General features: G+C 43.1%; 4 protein-coding genes across 4 annotated transcripts; all 4 read right to left on the bottom strand.

Moving 5' to 3' along the window:
- Nucleotides 1-1,513: 1,513 nt before the first annotated feature.
- Nucleotides 1,514-4,226, bottom strand: LOC140573620 (heat shock 70 kDa protein-like). The gene is made up of 2 exons (XM_072693061.1): nucleotides 4,153-4,226; nucleotides 1,514-3,564 (listed from the first exon to the last, which is right to left on the bottom strand). Exon 2 carries the CDS (start codon nucleotides 3,536-3,538, stop codon nucleotides 1,607-1,609), a length of 1,932 nt encoding a protein of 643 aa, XP_072549162.1. The 5' UTR covers nucleotides 3,539-3,564; nucleotides 4,153-4,226; the 3' UTR covers nucleotides 1,514-1,606.
- A 2,336-nt stretch (nucleotides 4,227-6,562) lies between these two features.
- Nucleotides 6,563-9,289, bottom strand: LOC140573562 (heat shock 70 kDa protein-like). Its single transcript, XM_072693003.1, has 2 exons — nucleotides 9,199-9,289; nucleotides 6,563-8,593 (listed from the first exon to the last, which is right to left on the bottom strand). The coding sequence occupies exon 2, from the start codon at nucleotides 8,565-8,567 to the stop codon at nucleotides 6,636-6,638; it is 1,932 nt and encodes a 643-aa protein (XP_072549104.1). The 5' UTR covers nucleotides 8,568-8,593; nucleotides 9,199-9,289; the 3' UTR covers nucleotides 6,563-6,635.
- A 2,184-nt stretch (nucleotides 9,290-11,473) lies between these two features.
- LOC140573612 (heat shock 70 kDa protein-like) lies at nucleotides 11,474-14,186 on the bottom strand. The gene is made up of 2 exons (XM_072693049.1): nucleotides 14,096-14,186; nucleotides 11,474-13,489 (listed from the first exon to the last, which is right to left on the bottom strand). Exon 2 carries the CDS (start codon nucleotides 13,461-13,463, stop codon nucleotides 11,532-11,534), a length of 1,932 nt encoding a protein of 643 aa, XP_072549150.1. The 5' UTR covers nucleotides 13,464-13,489; nucleotides 14,096-14,186; the 3' UTR covers nucleotides 11,474-11,531.
- A 2,162-nt stretch (nucleotides 14,187-16,348) lies between these two features.
- LOC140573613 (heat shock 70 kDa protein) lies at nucleotides 16,349-19,062 on the bottom strand. The gene is made up of 2 exons (XM_072693050.1): nucleotides 18,972-19,062; nucleotides 16,349-18,391 (listed from the first exon to the last, which is right to left on the bottom strand). Exon 2 carries the CDS (start codon nucleotides 18,363-18,365, stop codon nucleotides 16,434-16,436), a length of 1,932 nt encoding a protein of 643 aa, XP_072549151.1. The 5' UTR covers nucleotides 18,366-18,391; nucleotides 18,972-19,062; the 3' UTR covers nucleotides 16,349-16,433.
- Nucleotides 19,063-19,496: the final 434 nt, after the last annotated feature.

Genomic DNA, 19,496 nt, shown 5'->3' with positions numbered 1-19,496 from the left:
TAGATTCATAGTTTTAAAAATATATACAGTTTAAATAGCACGTGTATCCCCCAGACTTATAAAGCCATGATCATTTAGGATGCTTTTGTTTATATTATGTATTTCTATATTAATTATTTTATCTATCTATCTATCTATCTATCTATCTATCTATCTATCTATCTATCTATCTATCTGTCTGTCTGTCTGTCTGTCTGTCTATCTATCTATCTATCTATCTATCTATCTATCTATCTGTCTGTCTGTCTGTCAGTCTGTCTATCTATCTATCTATCTATCTATCTATATCTATCTGTCTATCTATCTATCTATCTATCTATCTGTCTGTCTGTCTATCTATCTATCTATCTATCTCTATCTATCTATCTGTCTGTCTGTCTGTCTGTCTGTCTATCTATCTATCTATCTATCTATAATAATAAATCATTTATTGGATGGATGTGTGTGTGGTGATCAGTTGGATCAGGGGAGTTGGGAGCAGGGAAAGCACTAAAAAGTTCAGGGCTGTGTGACTTCAGGCCCAGGGTTGAGAAATACTGGCCTATGTGTTAGCATGAGAGCTAGGGTGGATTGATTCTGGCACCTTTTCAATCACATATGACAAACTTAGGTGCTCACTTTAGTTTAAGTTCTGCTTTCTCAAAGGTCTCCTTACTATGTGATGACAGGGCAATGTTTTCTGGTAGGATAGAGACACTTAAGTTTTGAGATTGTGTAAATCAAGGACAGCTCATCAGATGGGCTTAATGGTGTAGGGCACAGATTTTAAACTATACAAACCGTATGTGTTCAGTGGTGAGTGCACCTTAAAACACCTGTATTCACCAATTAGAAGTGGGGTCTGCTTACTTTGGGATATGTAGTCTATTGTAGATTATACATGTTACATGTAGATTATTAATACATTATCAATAATTATTATCAGTTGATTCATTAAAGGAAAGATATCTAAGCCTCTCTACGGTGCACATGATGAATATTGTTGAACTATGTTGTATAAAGTAATACATCATATCTGAGTAGTATTGGACAGGTACTCTATAGCTTGAGACACTGTTATACATCATTACTGTTCCCTTTAATACACCTCCTTTTCAGATCCCTCAGTTCTGCAGTTGATAAACACTGACCCCTGCTGGCCAATGCTTTCAGTTTGTCCTTCTCACTTGTCTCATATTTTTCCATCATATCTTTATCTTCATTCCTTTATGGTTTATTCTCTGTATTCTGGATTTTTCAGGGTAAATGAAACTACTGTAGATCTACTATCTTGGAGATTCTCCCATTAGAATATCTATCATTAGTTCATGCAGATTTAAAAGAAGAGAAACACCTGCTGCTTTTGTTCATTAAATATTTATTCATCATAAACACTTACAAACATAAACTATATTCACAAGATTTACACATTTTAAACAGTCATTAAACAGTGTGCTGAGCTTAAGTTATGTAAATGTCTCATATATACACTACTAAAAGTTCCCCATGCTGTGGAATGTTCTACCTCTTATTAACATAAAAAAGGTCAATTTTATCAGGTTTTGGCACAAATACAGTTCCTGAGGCGACACAAAGAAGACTGAGCTCACAGGATGAGTTCACTTTACTAATCCACCTCTTCAATAGTTGGCCCCTGAGCACTGGACCCCGAGCTGGACCGTGCCTGAGCTCCACATCCTCCAGCAGGCATCCCTCCCTGGTACAGCTTAGTGATGATGGGGTTGCACACTTTCTCCAGCTCCTTCAGCTGATGCTCAAACTCCTCCTTATCAGCCAGCTGGTTGTTCTCCAGCCAGGAAACGGCCTGGTTGCACTTCTCAATCACCTTCTTCTTGTCCTCTTCACTGATCTTGCCTTTCATGTTCTCATCTTCCACACTGTTCTTCATGTTGAAGGCGTACGACTCCAGGGAGTTCTTGGCAGCGATCTTCTCTCTCTGGAGGTCGTCCTCTGCTTTGTACTTGTCTGCTTCCTGCACCATCCTCTCGATCTCCTCCTTGCTCAGTCTGCCCTTGTCGTTGGTGATGGTGATCTTGTTCTGTTTGCCGGTGCTTTTGTCCGCCGCGGACACGTTCAGAATGCCGTTGGCGTCTATGTCAAAGGTCACCTCGATCTGAGGGACTCCGCGCGGTGCAGGCGGGATGCCCGTCAGGTCAAACTTCCCCAGCAGGTTGTTGTCTTTTGTCATGGCTCTCTCACCTTCAAACACTTGGATGAGAACACCAGGCTGGTTGTCTGCGTACGTGCTGAAGATCTGGGTCTGCTTGGTGGGGATGGTGGTGTTGCGTTTGATGAGAGCAGTCATCACTCCTCCTGCAGTCTCGATGCCCAGGGACAGTGGGGCCACATCCAGCAGCAGCAGGTCTTGGACATTTCCAGAGGTGTCCCCCATCAGGATGGCAGCCTGGACCGCGGCACCGTAAGCTACTGCCTCGTCTGGGTTGATGCTTTTGTTCAGGTCTCGGCCGTTGAAGAAATCCTGCAGAAGTTTCTGGATCTTGGGGATTCTTGTAGACCCGCCAACCAGGACAATTTCATGGACCTGGGATTTGTCCATCTTGGCATCTCTCAGGGCTTTCTCCACTGGCTCCAGGGTTCCCCTGAACAGGTCTGAGCACATCTCCTCAAATCTTGCTCTGGTGATGGAGGTGTAAAAGTCTACACCCTCATACAGGGAGTCGATCTCAATGCTGGCCTGAGAGCTGGAGGACAGGGTTCTCTTGGCTCTCTCACAGGCGGTGCGAAGCCTCCTCAGAGCCCGCTTGTTCTGGCTGATGTCCTTCTTGTGCTTCCTCTTGAATTCCTCCACAAAGTGATTGACCATGCGGTTGTCAAAGTCCTCCCCACCCAGGTGAGTGTCTCCTGCTGTGGCTTTCACCTCAAAGATCCCGTCTTCAATGGTCAGGATGGACACATCGAAGGTCCCACCTCCCAGATCAAAGATCAGGACGTTGCGCTCTTCCTTCTTGCCCTTGTCCAGGCCGTAAGCGATCACTGCAGCTGTGGGCTCATTGATGATTCTCAGGACGTTGAGTCCAGCAATCACTCCGGCATCTTTGGTGGCCTGCCTCTGAGAGTCGTTGAAGTAAGCAGGTACAGTAATAACAGCATTTGTCACCTTCTGGCCCAGGTAGGCTTCTGCAATTTCCTTCATCTTTACCAGAACCATGGAGGAGATCTCTTCAGGGTAAAAGGACTTCTGTTCTCCTTTGTACTCAACCTGGACCTTTGGCTTGCCTCCGTCACTGACCACCTGGAAGGGCCAGTGCTTCATGTCGGACTGAACCACGGGATCGTCAAACTTGCGGCCGATCAGCCTCTTGGCATCGAACACGGTATTGTTGGGGTTCATGGCCACTTGGTTTTTTGCAGCATCTCCAATGAGCCTCTCTGTGTCTGTGAAGGCCACATAGCTGGGGGTGGTCCTGTTTCCCTGGTCGTTAGCAATGATCTCCACCTTTCCATGCTGGAACACTCCTACACAGGAGTAGGTCGTGCCCAGGTCAATGCCGATAGCCACTCCTTTAGCAGATGACATCTTGAGTGTATGCTGTCTGAGTATGTCTGTAAAACACAGTGATGTAGGGAACTCTTTCAGACACTTCACTAATAAACACTTTAATGAATTCTAATTATACTCCAACCCCAGAGAAAGTCCTAACAAACACAGGACACAGTGTTTTACACAAAACACTAAACACACACTGAGCCCATACCGAACTCTCATTTCTGCATCTATATCACAGAAGACTGGGTATACACTTTAAAGTATATGTACATATATTATTTACACATATACATATAATATATGACTCATACATGTGCTTATAAATAGAAAATATTAATTATTTTAAATATATACATATATTATATTTTATAATACATATTGTCATCATCTGACAAAAAACCTTATATCTTAATCTATATGCCACAGATTTCAATATGTCTGAAATATGCTGGCTATAATAACAGTTCATATATGTTAATGTAGCTCATATATATGAAATATTTCTATTCTCATTGATCTGATTCCCCAAAACGATCTAAAAGCAGAAATCATATCTAATACTGATCATATCGATAAGACACTAACTACCGTTACAAGCTAAACTCTGTACATGACAGTGAAATCAGTGTGAAGTGTGTACTTACCCTGGATGAGAGGCTGGAGTAGCTGATGGGGAGGTTTTCTAAGCACAGCTTTGGCTTTCGCTCATGACTTCTCTGCTGCAGCTCTTCTGGGTCCGGCCGCTCCTTCAGTGTTTATATGCAGCGGCGGTCGCAGCCAGTCACTGCTCGGGCTGTCTCGACGCTTCTCGAACGCTCTGGAGGATTCGCCCAATCAGAGGCCTGCGTGTCGGTGAAGTCCCGCCCACCGCCAACTGAAGAGCCAATGAGAGAAGGTTCTGGAGATTTCCCGCGACTCCGCTTTTGTTGTGGTTGTAAGTTTCTGGAAACTGATCACAGACCTCGTGTTTTTCTTTCACCCAAAGCTTTTATTAAAGAGTGGAAATGTGATTCTTGGCTTTTACTGGATGCAGGAAAGAGGAGCCTGAACTTTCTACTCCATTAATCAATACATAATCCTAATCCATAATCATACAGCAACCAACACGTGATCAGAAGAACCTCGGTTTATTTCACTCTCTGAATTGTGTTAATTTGTACTTAATTCATTTAATCTTCTAATAAACACAGTTAAAACTATCGTTATTTTAATAGATTCATAGTTTTAAAAATATTTACAGTTTAAATAGCACGTGTATCCCCCAGACTTATAAAGCCATGATCATTTAGGATGCTTTTGTTTATATTATGTATTTCTATACTAATTATTTTATCTATCTATCTATCTATCTATCTATCTATCTATCTATCTATCTATCTATCTATCTATCTATCTATATGTCTGTCTGTCTGTCTGTCTGTCTGTCTTTCTATCTGTCTATCTGTCTGTCTGTCTGTCTATCTATCTACCTACCTATCTGTCTGTCTGTCTGTCTGTCTGTCTATCTATCTATCTATCTATCTATCTATCTATCTATCTATCTATCTATCTATCTGTCTGTCTATCTGTCTGTCTGTCTGTCTGTCTGTCTTTCTATCTGTCTATCTGTCTGTCTGTCTATCTATCTACCTACCTACCTATCTATCTGTCTGTCTGTCTGTCTGTCTATCTATCTATCTATCTATCTATCTATCTATCTATTTATCTATCTGTCTATCTGTCTGTCTGTCTATCTGTCTGTCTGTCTGTCTGTCTGTCTGTCTATCTATCTATCTATCTATCTATCTATCTATTTATCTATCTGTCTATCTGTCTGTCTGTCTGTCTGTCTGTCTGTCTATCTATCTATCTATCTATCTATCTATCTATCTATCTATCTATCCATCCATCCATCCATCCATCCATCTGTCTATCTGTCTATCTGTCTATCTATCTATCTATCTATCTATAATAATAAATCATTTATTGGATGGATGTGTGTGTGGTGATCAGTTGGATCAGGGGAGTTGGGAGCAGGGAAAGCACTAAAAAGTTCAGGGCTGTGTGACTTCAGGCCCAGGGTTGAGAAATACTGGCCTATGTGTTAGCATGAGAGCTAGGGTGGATTGATTCTGGCACCTTTTCAATCACATATAACAAACTTAGGTGCTCACTTTAGTTTAAGTACTGCTTTCGGGCAATGACAGGGCAATGTTTTCTGGTAGGATAGAGACACTTAAGTTTTGAGATTGTGTAAATCAAGGACAGCTCATCAGATGAAGGGCTTAATGGTGTAGGGCACAGATTTTAAACTATACAAACCGTATGTGTTCAGTGGTGAGTGCACCTTAAAACACCTGTATTCACCAATTAGAAGTGGGGTCTGCTTACTTTGGGATATGTAGTCTATTGTAGAGTATACATGTTACATGTAGATTATTAATACATTATCAATAATTATTATCAGTTGATTCATTAAAGGAAAGATATCTAAGCCTCTCTACGGTGCACATGATCAATACTGTTGAACTATGTTGTATAAAGTAATACATCATATCTGAGTAGTATTGGACAGGTACTCTATAGCTTGAGACACTGTTATACATCATTACTGTTCCCTTTAATACACCTCCTTTTCAGATCCCTCAGTTCTGCAGTTGATAAACACTGACCCCTGCTGGCCAATGCTTTCAGTTTGTTCTTCTCACTTGTCTCATATTTTTCCATCATATCTTTATCTTCATTCCTTTATGGTTTATTCTCTGTATTCTGGATTTTTCAGGGTAAATGAAACTACTGTAGATCTACTATCTTGGAGATTCTTCCATTAGAATATCTATCATTAGTTCATGCAGATTTAAAAGAAGAGAAACACCTGCTGCTTTTGTTCATTAAATATTTATTCATCATAAACACTTACAAACATAAACTATATTCACAAGATTTACACATTTTAAACAGTCATTAAACAGTGTGCTGAGCTTAAGTTATGTAAATGTCTCATATATACACTACTAAAAGTTCCCCATGCTGTGGAATGTTCTAACTCTTATTAACATAAAAAAGGTCAATTTTATCAGGTTTTGGCACAAATACAGTTCCTGAGGCGACACAAAGAAGACTGAGCTCACAGGATGAGTTCACTTTACTAATCCACCTCTTCAATAGTTGGCCCCTGAGCACTGGACCCCGAGCTGGACCGTGCCTGAGCTCCACATCCTCCAGCAGGCATCCCTCCCTGGTACAGCTTAGAGATGATGGGGTTGCACACTTTCTCCAGCTCCTTCAGCTGATGCTCAAACTCCTCCTTATCAGCCAGCTGGTTGTTCTCCAGCCAGGAAACGGCCTGGTTGCACTTCTCAATCACCTTCTTCTTGTCCTCTTCACTGATCTTGCCTTTCATGTTCTCGTCTTCCACACTGTTCTTCATGTTGAAGGCGTACGACTCCAGGGAGTTCTTGGCAGCGATCTTCTCTCTCTGGAGGTCGTCCTCTGCTTTGTACTTGTCTGCTTCCTGCACCATCCTCTCGATCTCCTCCTTGCTCAGTCTGCCCTTGTCGTTGGTGATGGTGATCTTGTTCTGTTTGCCGGTGCTTTTGTCCGCCGCGGACACGTTCAGAATGCCGTTGGCGTCGATGTCAAAGGTCACCTCGATCTGAGGGACTCCACGCGGTGCAGGCGGGATGCCCGTCAGGTCAAACTTCCCCAGCAGGTTGTTGTCTTTTGTCATGGCTCTCTCACCTTCAAACACTTGGATGAGAACACCAGGCTGGTTGTCTGCGTACGTGCTGAAGATCTGGGTCTGCTTGGTGGGGATGGTGGTGTTGCGTTTGATGAGAGCGGTCATCACTCCTCCTGCAGTCTCGATGCCCAGGGACAGTGGGGCCACATCCAGCAGCAGCAGGTCTTGGACATTTCCAGAGGTGTCCCCCATCAGGATGGCAGCCTGGACCGCGGCACCGTAAGCTACTGCCTCGTCTGGGTTGATGCTTTTGTTCAGGTCTCGGCCGTTGAAGAAATCCTGCAGAAGTTTCTGGATCTTGGGGATTCTTGTAGACCCGCCAACCAGGACAATTTCATGGACCTGGGATTTGTCCATCTTGGCATCTCTCAGGGCTTTCTCCACTGGCTCCAGGGTTCCCCTGAACAGGTCTGAGCACATCTCCTCAAATCTTGCTCTGGTGATGGAGGTGTAAAAGTCTACACCCTCATACAGGGAGTCGATCTCAATGCTGGCCTGAGAGCTGGAGGACAGGGTTCTCTTGGCTCTCTCACAGGCGGTGCGAAGCCTCCTCAGAGCCCGCTTGTTCTGGCTGATGTCCTTCTTGTGCTTCCTCTTGAATTCCTCCACAAAGTGATTGACCATGCGGTTGTCAAAGTCCTCCCCACCCAGGTGAGTGTCTCCTGCTGTGGCTTTCACCTCAAAGATCCCGTCTTCAATGGTCAGGATGGACACATCGAAGGTGCCACCTCCCAGATCAAAGATCAGGACGTTGCGCTCTCCCTTCTTGCCCTTGTCCAGGCCGTAAGCGATCGCTGCAGCTGTGGGCTCATTGATGATTCTCAGGACGTTGAGTCCAGCAATCACTCCGGCATCTTTGGTGGCCTGCCTCTGAGAGTCGTTGAAGTAAGCAGGTACAGTAATAACAGCATTTGTCACCTTCTGGCCCAGGTAGGCTTCTGCAATTTCCTTCATCTTCACCAGAACCATGGAGGAGATCTCTTCAGGGTAAAAGGACTTCTGCTCTCCTTTGTACTCAACCTGGACCTTTGGCTTGCCTCCGTCACTGACCACCTGAAAGGGCCAGTGCTTCATGTCGGACTGAACCACGGGATCGTCAAACTTGCGGCCGATCAGCCTCTTGGCATCGAACACGGTGTTGTTGGGGTTCATGGCCACTTGGTTTTTTGCAGCATCTCCAATGAGCCTCTCTGTGTCTGTGAAGGCCACATAGCTGGGGGTGGTCCTGTTTCCCTGGTCGTTAGCAATGATCTCCACCTTTCCATGCTGGAACACTCCTACACAGGAGTAGGTCGTGCCCAGGTCAATGCCGATAGCCACTCCTTTAGCAGATGACATCTTGAGTGTATGCTGTCTGAGTATGTCTGTAAAACACAGTGATGTAGGGAACTCTTTCAGACACTTCACTAATAAACACTTTAATGAATTCTAATTATACTCCAACCCCAGAGAAAGTCCTAACAAACACATGATACAGTGTTTTACACAAAACACTAAACACACTGAGCCCATACCGAACTCTCATGTCTGCATCTATATCACAGAAGACTGGGTATACACTTTAAAGTATATGTACATATATTATTTACACATATACATATAATATATTGGACTTATGCATAATATATGATTCATACATGTACTTATAAATAGAAAATATTAATTATTTTAAATATATACATATATTATATTTTATAATACATATTGTCATCATCTGACAAAAACCTTATATCTTAATCTATATGCCACAGATTTCAATATGTCTGAAATATGCTGGCTATAATAACAGTTCATATATGTTAATGTAGCTCATATATATGAAATATTTCTATTCTCATTGATCTGATTCCCCAAAACGATCTAAAAGCAGAAATCATATCTAATACTGATCATATCGATAAGACACTAACTACCGTTACAAGCTAAACTCTGTACATGACAGTGAAATCAGTGTGAAGTGTGTACTTACCCTGGATGAGAGGCTGAAGTAGCTGATGGGGAGGTTTTCTAAGCACAGCTTTGGCTTTCGCTCATGACTTCTCTGCTGCAGCTCTTCTGGGTCCGGCCGCTCCTTCAGTGTTTATATGCAGCGGCGGTCGCAGCCAGTCACTGCTCGGGCTGTCTCGACGCTTCTCGAACGCTCTGGAGGATTCGCCCAATCAGAGGCCTGCGTGTCGATGAAGTCCCGCCCACCGCCAACTGACGAGCCAATGAGAGAAGGTTCTGGAGATTTCCCGCGACTCCGCTTTTGTTGTGGTTGTAAGTTTCTGGAAACTGATCACGGACCTCGTGTTTTTCTTTCACCCAAAGCTTTTATTAAAGAGTGGAAATGTGATTCTTGGCTTTTACTGGATGCAGGAAAGAGGAGCCTGAACTTTCTACTCCATTAATCAATACATAATCCTAATCCATAATCATACAGCAACCAACACGTGATCAGAAGAACCTCGGTTTATTTCACTCTCTGAATTGTGTTAATTTGTACTTAATTCATTTAATCTTCTAATAAACACAGTTAAAACTATCATTATTTTAATAGATTCATAGTTTTAAAAATATTTTAATATATTAATATATATTAAACAGTTTAAATAGGACGTGTATCCCCCAGACTTATAAAGCCATGATCATTTAGGATGCTTTTGTTTATATTATGTATTTCTATATTAATTATTTTATCTATCTATCTATCTATCTATCTATCTATCTATCTATCTATCTGTCTGTCTGTCTGTCTGTCTTTCTGTCTGTCTGTCTTTCTATCTGTCTGTCTGTCTGTCTGTCTGTCTGTCTGTCTATCTATCTATCTATCTATCTATCTATCTATCTATCTATCTATCTATCTGTCTGTCTATCTGTCTGTCTGTCTGTCTGTCTTTCTGTCTTTCTGTCTGTCTATCTGCCTGTCTGTCTATCTATCTATCTACCTACCTATCTATCTGTCTGTCTGTCTGTCTATCTATCTATCTATCTATCTATCTATCTATTTATCTATCTGTCTATCTATCTGTCTGTCTGTCTGTCTGTCTGTCTATCTATCTATCTATCTATCTATCTATCTATCTGCGTGTCTGTCTGTCTGTCTATCTATCTATCTATCTATCTATAATAATAAATCATTTATTGGATGGATGTGTGTGTGGTGATCAGTTGGATCAGGGGAGTTGGGAGCAGGGAAAGCACTAAAAAGTTCAGGGCTGTGTGACTTCAGGCCCAGGGTTGAGAATTACTGGCCTATGTGTTAGCATGAGAGCTAGGGTGGATTGATTCTGGCACCTTTTCAATCACATATAACAAACTTAGGTGCTTACGTTAGTTTAAGTACTGCTTTCTCAAAGGTCTCCTTACTATGTGATTACAGGGCAATGTTTTCTGATAGGATAGAGACACTTAAGTTTTGAGATTGTGTAAATCAAGGACAGCTCATCAGATGAAGGGCTTAATGGTGTAGGGCACAGATTTTAAACTATACAAACCGTATGTGTTCAGTGGTGAGTGCACCTTAAAACACCTGTATTCACCAATTAGAAGTGGGGTCTGCTTACTTTGGGATATGTAGTCTATTGTAGATTATACATGTTACATGTAGATTATTAATACATTATCAATAATTATTAGCAGTTGATTCATTAAAGGAAAGATATCTAAGCCTCTCTACGGTGCACATGATGAATATTGTTGAACTATGTTGTATAAAGTAATACATCATATCTGAGTAGTATTGGACAGGTACTCTATAGCTTGAGACACTGTTATACATCATTACTGTTCCCTTTAACACACCTCCTTTTCAGATCCCTCAGTTCTGCAGTTGATAAACACTGACCCCTGCTGGCCAATGCTTTCAGTTTGTTCTTCTCACTTGTCTCATATTTTTCCATCATATCTTTATCTTCATTCCTTTATGGTTTATTCTCTGTATTCTGGATTTTTCAGGGTAAATGAAACTACTGTAAATCTACTATCTTGGAGATTCTTCCATTAGAATATCTATCATTAGTTCATGCAGATTTAAAAGAAGAGAAACACCTGCTGCTTTTGTTCATTAAATATTTATTCATCATAAACACTTACAAACATAAACTATATTCACAAGATTTACACATTTTAAACAGTCATTAAACAGTGTGCTGAGCTTAAGTTATGTAAATGTCTCATATATACACTACTAAAAGTTCCCCATGCTGTGGAATGTTCTAACTCTTATTAACATAAAAAAGGTCCATTTTATCAGTTTTTGGCACAAATACAGTTCCTGAGGCGACACAAAGAAGACTGAGCTCACAGGATGAGTTCACTTTACTAATCCACCTCTTCAATAGTTGGCCCCTGAGCACTGGACCCCGAGCTGGACCGTGCCTGAGCTCCACATCCTCCAGCAGGCATCCCTCCCTGGTACAGCTTAGTGATGATGGGGTTGCACACTTTCTCCAGCTCCTTCAGCTGATGCTCAAACTCCTCCTTATCAGCCAGCTGGTTGTTCTCCAGCCAGGAAACGGCCTGGTTGCACTTCTCAATCACCTTCTTCTTGTCCTCTTCACTGATCTTGCCTTTCATGTTCTCATCTTCCACACTGTTCTTCATGTTGAAGGCGTACGACTCCAGGGAGTTCTTGGCAGCGATCTTCTCTCTCTGGAGGTCGTCCTCTGCTTTGTACTTGTCTGCTTCCTGCACCATCCTCTCGATCTCCTCCTTGCTCAGTCTGCCCTTGTCGTTGGTGATGGTGATCTTGTTCTGTTTGCCGGTGCTTTTGTCCGCCGCGGACACGTTCAGAATGCCGTTGGCGTCGATGTCAAAGGTCACCTCGATCTGAGGGACTCCACGCGGTGCAGGCGGGATGCCCGTCAGGTCAAACTTCCCCAGCAGGTTGTTGTCTTTTGTCATGGCTCTCTCACCTTCAAACACTTGGATGAGAACACCAGGCTGGTTGTCTGCGTACGTGCTGAAGATCTGGGTCTGCTTGGTGGGGATGGTGGTGTTGCGTTTGATGAGAGCAGTCATCACTCCTCCTGCAGTCTCGATGCCCAGGGACAGTGGGGCCACATCCAGCAGCAGCAGGTCTTGGACATTTCCAGAGGTGTCCCCCATCAGGATGGCAGCCTGGACCGCGGCACCGTAAGCTACTGCCTCGTCTGGGTTGATGCTTTTGTTCAGGTCTCGGCCGTTGAAGAAATCCTGCAGAAGTTTCTGGATCTTGGGGATTCTTGTAGACCCGCCAACCAGGACAATTTCATGGACCTGGGATTTGTCCATCTTGGCATCTCTCAGGGCTTTCTCCACTGGCTCCAGGGTTCCCCTGAACAGGTCTGAGCACATCTCCTCAAATCTTGCTCTGGTGATGGAGGTGTAAAAGTCTACACCCTCATACAGGGAGTCGATCTCAATGCTGGCCTGAGAGCTGGAGGACAGGGTTCTCTTGGCTCTCTCACAGGCGGTGCGAAGCCTCCTCAGAGCCCGCTTGTTCTGGCTGATGTCCTTCTTGTGCTTCCTCTTGAATTCCTCCACAAAGTGATTGACCATGCGGTTGTCAAAGTCCTCCCCACCCAGGTGAGTGTCTCCTGCTGTGGCTTTCACCTCAAAGATCCCGTCTTCAATGGTCAGGATGGACACATCGAAGGTCCCACCTCCCAGATCAAAGATCAGGACGTTGCGCTCTCCCTTCTTGCCCTTGTCCAGGCCGTAAGCGATCGCTGCAGCTGTGGGCTCATTGATGATTCTCAGGACGTTGAGTCCAGCAATCACTCCGGCATCTTTGGTGGCCTGCCTCTGAGAGTCGTTGAAGTAAGCAGGTACAGTAATAACAGCATTTGTCACCTTCTGGCCCAGGTAGGCTTCTGCAATTTCCTTCATCTTCACCAGAACCATGGAGGAGATCTCTTCAGGGTAAAAGGACTTCTGCTCTCCTTTGTACTCAACCTGGACCTTTGGCTTGCCTCCGTCACTGACCACCTGGAAGGGCCAGTGCTTCATGTCGGACTGAACCACGGGATCGTCAAACTTGCGGCCGATCAGCCTCTTGGCATCGAACACGGTGTTGTTGGGGTTCATGGCCACTTGGTTTTTTGCAGCATCTCCAATGAGCCTCTCTGTGTCTGTGAAGGCCACATAGCTGGGGGTGGTCCTGTTTCCCTGGTCGTTAGCAATGATCTCCACCTTTCCATGCTGGAACACTCCTACACAGGAGTAGGTCGTGCCCAGGTCAATGCCGATAGCCACTCCTTTAGCAGATGACATCTTGAGTGTATGCTGTCTGAGTATGTCTGTAAAACACAGTGATGTAGGGAACTCTTTCAGACACTTCACTAATAAACACTTTAATGAATTCTAATTATACTCCAACCCCAGAGAAAGTCCTAACAAACACAGGATACAGTGTTTTACACAAAACACTAAACACACTGAGCCCATACCGAACTCTCATGTCTGCATCTATATCACAGAAGACTGGGTATACACTTTAAAGTATATGTACATATATTATTTACACATATACATATAATATATTGGACTTATGCATAATATATGACTCATACATGTCATTATAAATAGAAAATATTAATTATTTTAAATATATACATATATTATATTTTATAATACATATTGTCATCATCTGACAAAAAACCTTATATCTTAATCTATATGCCACAGATTTCAATATGTCTGAAATATGCTGGCTATAATAACAGTTCATATATGTTAATGTAGCTCATATATATGAAATATTTCTATTCTCATTGATCTGATTCCCCAAAACGATCTAAAAGCAGAAATCATATCTAATACTGATCATATCGATAAGACACTAACTACCGTTACAAGCTAAACTCTGTACATGACAGTGAAATCAGTGTGAAGTGTGTACTTACCCTGGATGAGAGGCTGAAGTAGCTGATGGGGAGGTTTTCTAAGCACAGCTTTGGCTTTCGCTCATGACTTCTCTGCTGCAGCTCTTCTGGGTCCGGCCGCTCCTTCAGTGTTTATATGCAGCGGCGGTCGCAGCCAGTCACTGCTCGGGCTGTCTCGACGCTTCTCGAACGCTCTGGAGGATTCGCCCAATCAGAGGCCTGCGTGTCGATGAAGTCCCGCCCACCGCCAACTGACGAGCCAATGAGAGAAGGTTCTGGAGATTTCCCGCGACTCCGCTTTTGGTGTGGTTGTAAGTTTCTGGAAACTGATCACGGACCTCGTGTTTTTCTTTCACCCAAAGCTTTTATTAAAGAGTGGAAATGTGATTCTTGGCTTTTACTGGATGCAGGAAAGAGGAGCCTGAACTTTCTACTCCATTAATCTTTACATAATCCTAATCCATAATCATACAGCAACCAACACGTGATCAGAAGAACCTCGGTTTATTTCACTCTCTGAATTGTGTTAATTTGTACTTAATTCATTTAATCTTCTAATAAACACAGTTAAAACTATCATTATTTTAATAGATTCATAGTTTTAAAAATATTTTAATATATTAATATATATTAAACAGTTTAAATAGGACGTGTATCCCCCAGACTTATAAAGCCATGATCATTTAGGATGCTTTTGTTTATATTATGTATTTCTATATTAATTATTTTATCTATCTATCTATCTATCTATCTATCTATCTATCTATCTATCTATCTATCTGTCTGTCTGTCTGTGTGTCTTTCTGTCTGTCTGTCTTTCTATCTGTCTGTCTGTCTATCTATCTATCTATCTATCTATCTATCTATCTATCTATCTGTCTGTCTATCTGTCTGTCTGTCTGTCTGTCTTTCTGTCTGTCTATCTGTCTGTCTGTCTATCTATCTATCTACCTACCTATCTATCTGTCTGTCTGTCTGTCTATCTATCTATCTATCTATCTATCTATCTATCTATCTATCTATTTATCTATCTGTCTATCTATCTGTCTGTCTGTCTGTCTGTCTGTCTATCTATCTATCTATCTATCTATCTATCTATCTATCTATCTGCGTGTCTGTCTGTCTGTCTATCTATCTATCTATCTATCTATAATAATAAATCATTTATTGGATGGATGTGTGTGTGGTGATCAGTTGGATCAGGGGAGTTGGGAGCAGGGAAAGCACTAAAAAGTTCAGGGCTGTGTGACTTCAGGCCCAGGGTTGAGAAATACTGGCCTATGTGTTAGCATGAGAGCTAGGGTGGATTGATTCTGGCACCTTTTCAATCACATATAACAAACTTAGGTGCTTACGTTAGTTTAAGTACTTCTTTCTCAAAGGTCTCCTTACTATGTGATTACAGGGCAATGTTTTCTGGTAGGATAGAGACACTTAAGTTTTGAGATTGTGTAAATCAAGGACAGCTCATCAGATGAAGGGCTTAATGGTGTAGGGCACAGATTTTAAACTGTACAAACCGTATGTGTTCAGTGGTGAGTGCACCTTAAAACACCTGTATTCACCAATTAGAAGTGGGGTCTGCTTACTTTGGGATATGTAGTCTATTGTAGATCATACATGTTACATGTAGATTATTAATACATTATCAATAATTATTATCAGTTGATTCATTAAAGGAAACTTGACTACAAAGATATCTAAGCCTCTCTACGGTGCACATGATGAATATTGTTGAACTATGTTGTATAAAGTAATACATCATATCTGAGTAGTATTGGACAGGTACTCTATAGCTTGAGACACTGTTATACATCATTACTGTTCCCTTTAATACACCTCCTTTTCAGATCCCTCAGTTCTGCAGTTGATAAACACTGACCCCTGCTGGCCAATGCTTTCAGTTTGTCCTTCTCACTTGTCTCATATTTTTCCATCATATCTTTATCTTCATTCCTTTATGGTTTATTCTCTGTATTCTGGATTTTTCAGGGTAAATGAAACTACTATAGATCTACTATCTTGGAGATTCTCCCATTAGAATATCTATCATTAGTTCATGCAGATTTAAAAGAAGAGAAACACCTGCTGCTTTTGTTCATTAAATATTTATTCATCATAAACACTTACAAACATAAACTATATTCACAAGATTTACACATTTTAAACAGTCATTAAACAGTGTGCTGAGCTTAAGTTATGTAAATGTCTCATATATACACTACTAAAAGTTCCCCATGCTGTGGAATGTTCTACCTCTTATTAACATAAAAAAAGGTCAATTTTATCAGGTTTTGGCACAAATACAGTTCCTGAGGTGACACAAAGAAGACTGAGCTCACAGGATGAGTTCACTTTACTAATCCACCTCTTCAATAGTTGGCCCCTGAGCACTGGACCCCGAGCTGGACCGTGCCTGAGCTCCACATCCTCCAGCAGGCATCCCTCCCTGGTACAGCTTAGTGATGATGGGGTTGCACACTTTCTCCAGCTCCTTCAGCTGATGCTCAAACTCCTCCTTATCAGCCAGCTGGTTGTTCTCCAGCCAGGAAACGGCCTGGTTGCACTTCTCAATCACCTTCTTCTTGTCCTCTTCACTGATCTTGCCTTTCATGTTCTCATCTTCCACACTGTTCTTCATGTTGAAGGCGTACGACTCCAGGGAGTTCTTGGCAGCGATCTTCTCTCTCTGGAGGTCGTCCTCTGCTTTGTACTTGTCTGCTTCCTGCACCATCCTCTCGATCTCCTCCTTGCTCAGTCTGCCCTTGTCGTTGGTGATGGTGATCTTGTTCTGTTTGCCGGTGCTTTTGTCCACCGCGGACACGTTCAGAATGCCGTTGGCGTCGATGTCAAAGGTCACCTCGATCTGAGGGACTCCGCGCGGTGCAGGCGGGATGCCCGTCAGGTCAAACTTCCCCAGCAGGTTGTTGTCTTTTGTCATGGCTCTCTCACCTTCAAACACTTGGATGAGAACACCAGGCTGGTTGTCTGCGTACGTGCTGAAGATCTGGGTCTGCTTGGTGGGGATGGTGGTGTTGCGTTTGATGAGAGCAGTCATCACTCCTCCTGCAGTCTCGATGCCCAGGGACAGTGGGGCCACATCCAGCAGCAGCAGGTCTTGGACATTTCCAGAGGTGTCCCCCATCAGGATGGCAGCCTGGACCGCGGCACCGTAAGCTACTGCCTCGTCTGGGTTGATGCTTTTGTTCAGGTCTCGGCCGTTGAAGAAATCCTGCAGAAGTTTCTGGATCTTGGGGATTCTTGTAGACCCGCCAACCAGGACAATTTCATGGACCTGGGATTTGTCCATCTTGGCATCTCTCAGGGCTTTCTCCACTGGCTCCAGGGTTCCCCTGAACAGGTCTGAGCACATCTCCTCAAATCTTGCTCTGGTGATGGAGGTGTAAAAGTCTACACCCTCATACAGGGAGTCGATCTCAATGCTGGCCTGAGAGCTGGAGGACAGGGTTCTCTTGGCTCTCTCACAGGCGGTGCGAAGCCTCCTCAGAGCCCGCTTGTTCTGGCTGATGTCCTTCTTGTGCTTCCTCTTGAATTCCTCCACAAAGTGATTGACCATGCGGTTGTCAAAGTCCTCCCCACCCAGGTGAGTGTCTCCTGCTGTGGCTTTCACCTCAAAGATCCCGTCTTCAATGGTCAGGATGGACACATCGAAGGTCCCACCTCCCAGATCAAAGATCAGGACGTTGCGCTCTCCCTTCTTGCCCTTGTCCAGGCCGTAAGCGATCGCTGCAGCTGTGGGCTCATTGATGATTCTCAGGACGTTGAGTCCAGCAATCACTCCGGCATCTTTGGTGGCCTGCCTCTGAGAGTCGTTGAAGTAAGCAGGTACAGTAATAACAGCATTTGTCACCTTCTGGCCCAGGTAGGCTTCTGCAATTTCCTTCATCTTCACCAGAACCATGGAGGAGATCTCTTCAGGGTAAAAGGACTTCTGCTCTCCTTTGTACTCAACCTGGACCTTTGGCTTGCCTCCGTCACTGACCACCTGGAAGGGCCAGTGCTTCATGTCGGACTGAACCACGGGATCGTCAAACTTGCGGCCGATCAGCCTCTTGGCATCGAACACGGTGTTGTTGGGGTTCATGGCCACTTGGTTTTTTGCAGCATCTCCAATGAGCCTCTCTGTGTCTGTGAAGGCCACATAGCTGGGGGTGGTCCTGTTTCCCTGGTCGTTAGCAATGATCTCCACCTTTCCATGCTGGAACACTCCTACACAGGAGTAGGTCGTGCCCAGGTCAATGCCGATAGCCACTCCTTTAGCAGATGACATCTTGAGTGTATGCTGTCTGAGTATGTCTGTAAAACACAGTGATGTAGGGAACTCTTTCAGACACTTCACTAATAAACACTTTAATGAATTCTAATTATACTCTAACCCCAGAGAAAGTCCTAACAAACACAGGATACAGTGTTTTACACAAAACACTAAACACACACTGAGCCCATACCGAACTCTCATTTCTGCATCTATATCACAGAAGACTGGGTATACACTTTAAAGTATATGTACATATATTATTTACACATATACATATAATATATGACTCATACATGTGCTTATAAATAGAAAATATTAATTATTTTAAATATATACATATATTATATTTTATAATACATATTGTCATCATCTGACAAAAAACCTTATATCTTAATCTATATGCCACAGATGTCTGAAATATGCTGGCTATAATAACAGTTCATATATGTTAATGTAGCTCATATATATGAAATATTTCTATTCTCATTGATCTGATTCCCCAAAACGATCTAAAAGCAGAAATCATATCTAATACTGATCATATCGATAAGACACTAACTACCGTTACAGGCTAAACTCTGTACATGACAGTGAAATCAGTGTGAAGTGTGTACTTACCCTGGATGAGAGGCTGAAGTAGCTGATGGGGAGGTTTTCTAAGCACAGCTTTGGCTTTCGCTCATGACTTCTCTGCTGCAGCTCTTCTGGGTCCGGCCGCTCCTTCAGTGTTTATATGCAGCGGCGGTCGCAGCCAGTCACTGCTCGGGCTGTCTCGACGCTTCTCGAACGCTCTGGAGGATTCGCCCAATCAGAGGCCTGCGTGTCGATGAAGTCCCGCCCACCGCCAACTGACGAGCCAATGAGAGAAGGTTCTGGAGATTTCCCGCGACTCCGCTTTTGGTGTGGTTGTAAGTTTCTGGAAACTGATCACGGACCTCGTGTTTTTCTTTCACCCAAAGCTTTTATTAAAGAGTGGAAATGTGATTCTTGGCTTTTACTGGATGCAGGAAAGAGGAGCCTGAACTTTCTACTCCATTAATCAATACATAATCCTAATCCATAATCATACAGCAACCAACACGTGATCAGAAGAACCTCGGTTTATTTCACTCTCTGAATTGTGTTAATTTGTACTTAATTCAT

This window comes from Salminus brasiliensis, chromosome 12 (assembly GCF_030463535.1).
Source record: "Salminus brasiliensis chromosome 12, fSalBra1.hap2, whole genome shotgun sequence".
Taxonomy (NCBI): Eukaryota; Metazoa; Chordata; class Actinopteri; order Characiformes; family Bryconidae; genus Salminus; species Salminus brasiliensis.
This window is presented reverse-complemented; position numbering and strand designations above follow the sequence as displayed.

Bases quoted from the DNA above. Each gene is read 5' to 3' on its own strand.
- LOC140573612 (XM_072693049.1), bottom strand. From the start codon at position 13,463: ATGTCATCTGCTAAAGGAGTGGCTATCGGCATTGACCTGGGCACGACC.
- LOC140573613 (XM_072693050.1), bottom strand. From the start codon at position 18,365: ATGTCATCTGCTAAAGGAGTGGCTATCGGCATTGACCTGGGCACGACC.
- LOC140573620 (XM_072693061.1), bottom strand. From the start codon at position 3,538: ATGTCATCTGCTAAAGGAGTGGCTATCGGCATTGACCTGGGCACGACC.
- LOC140573562 (XM_072693003.1), bottom strand. From the start codon at position 8,567: ATGTCATCTGCTAAAGGAGTGGCTATCGGCATTGACCTGGGCACGACC.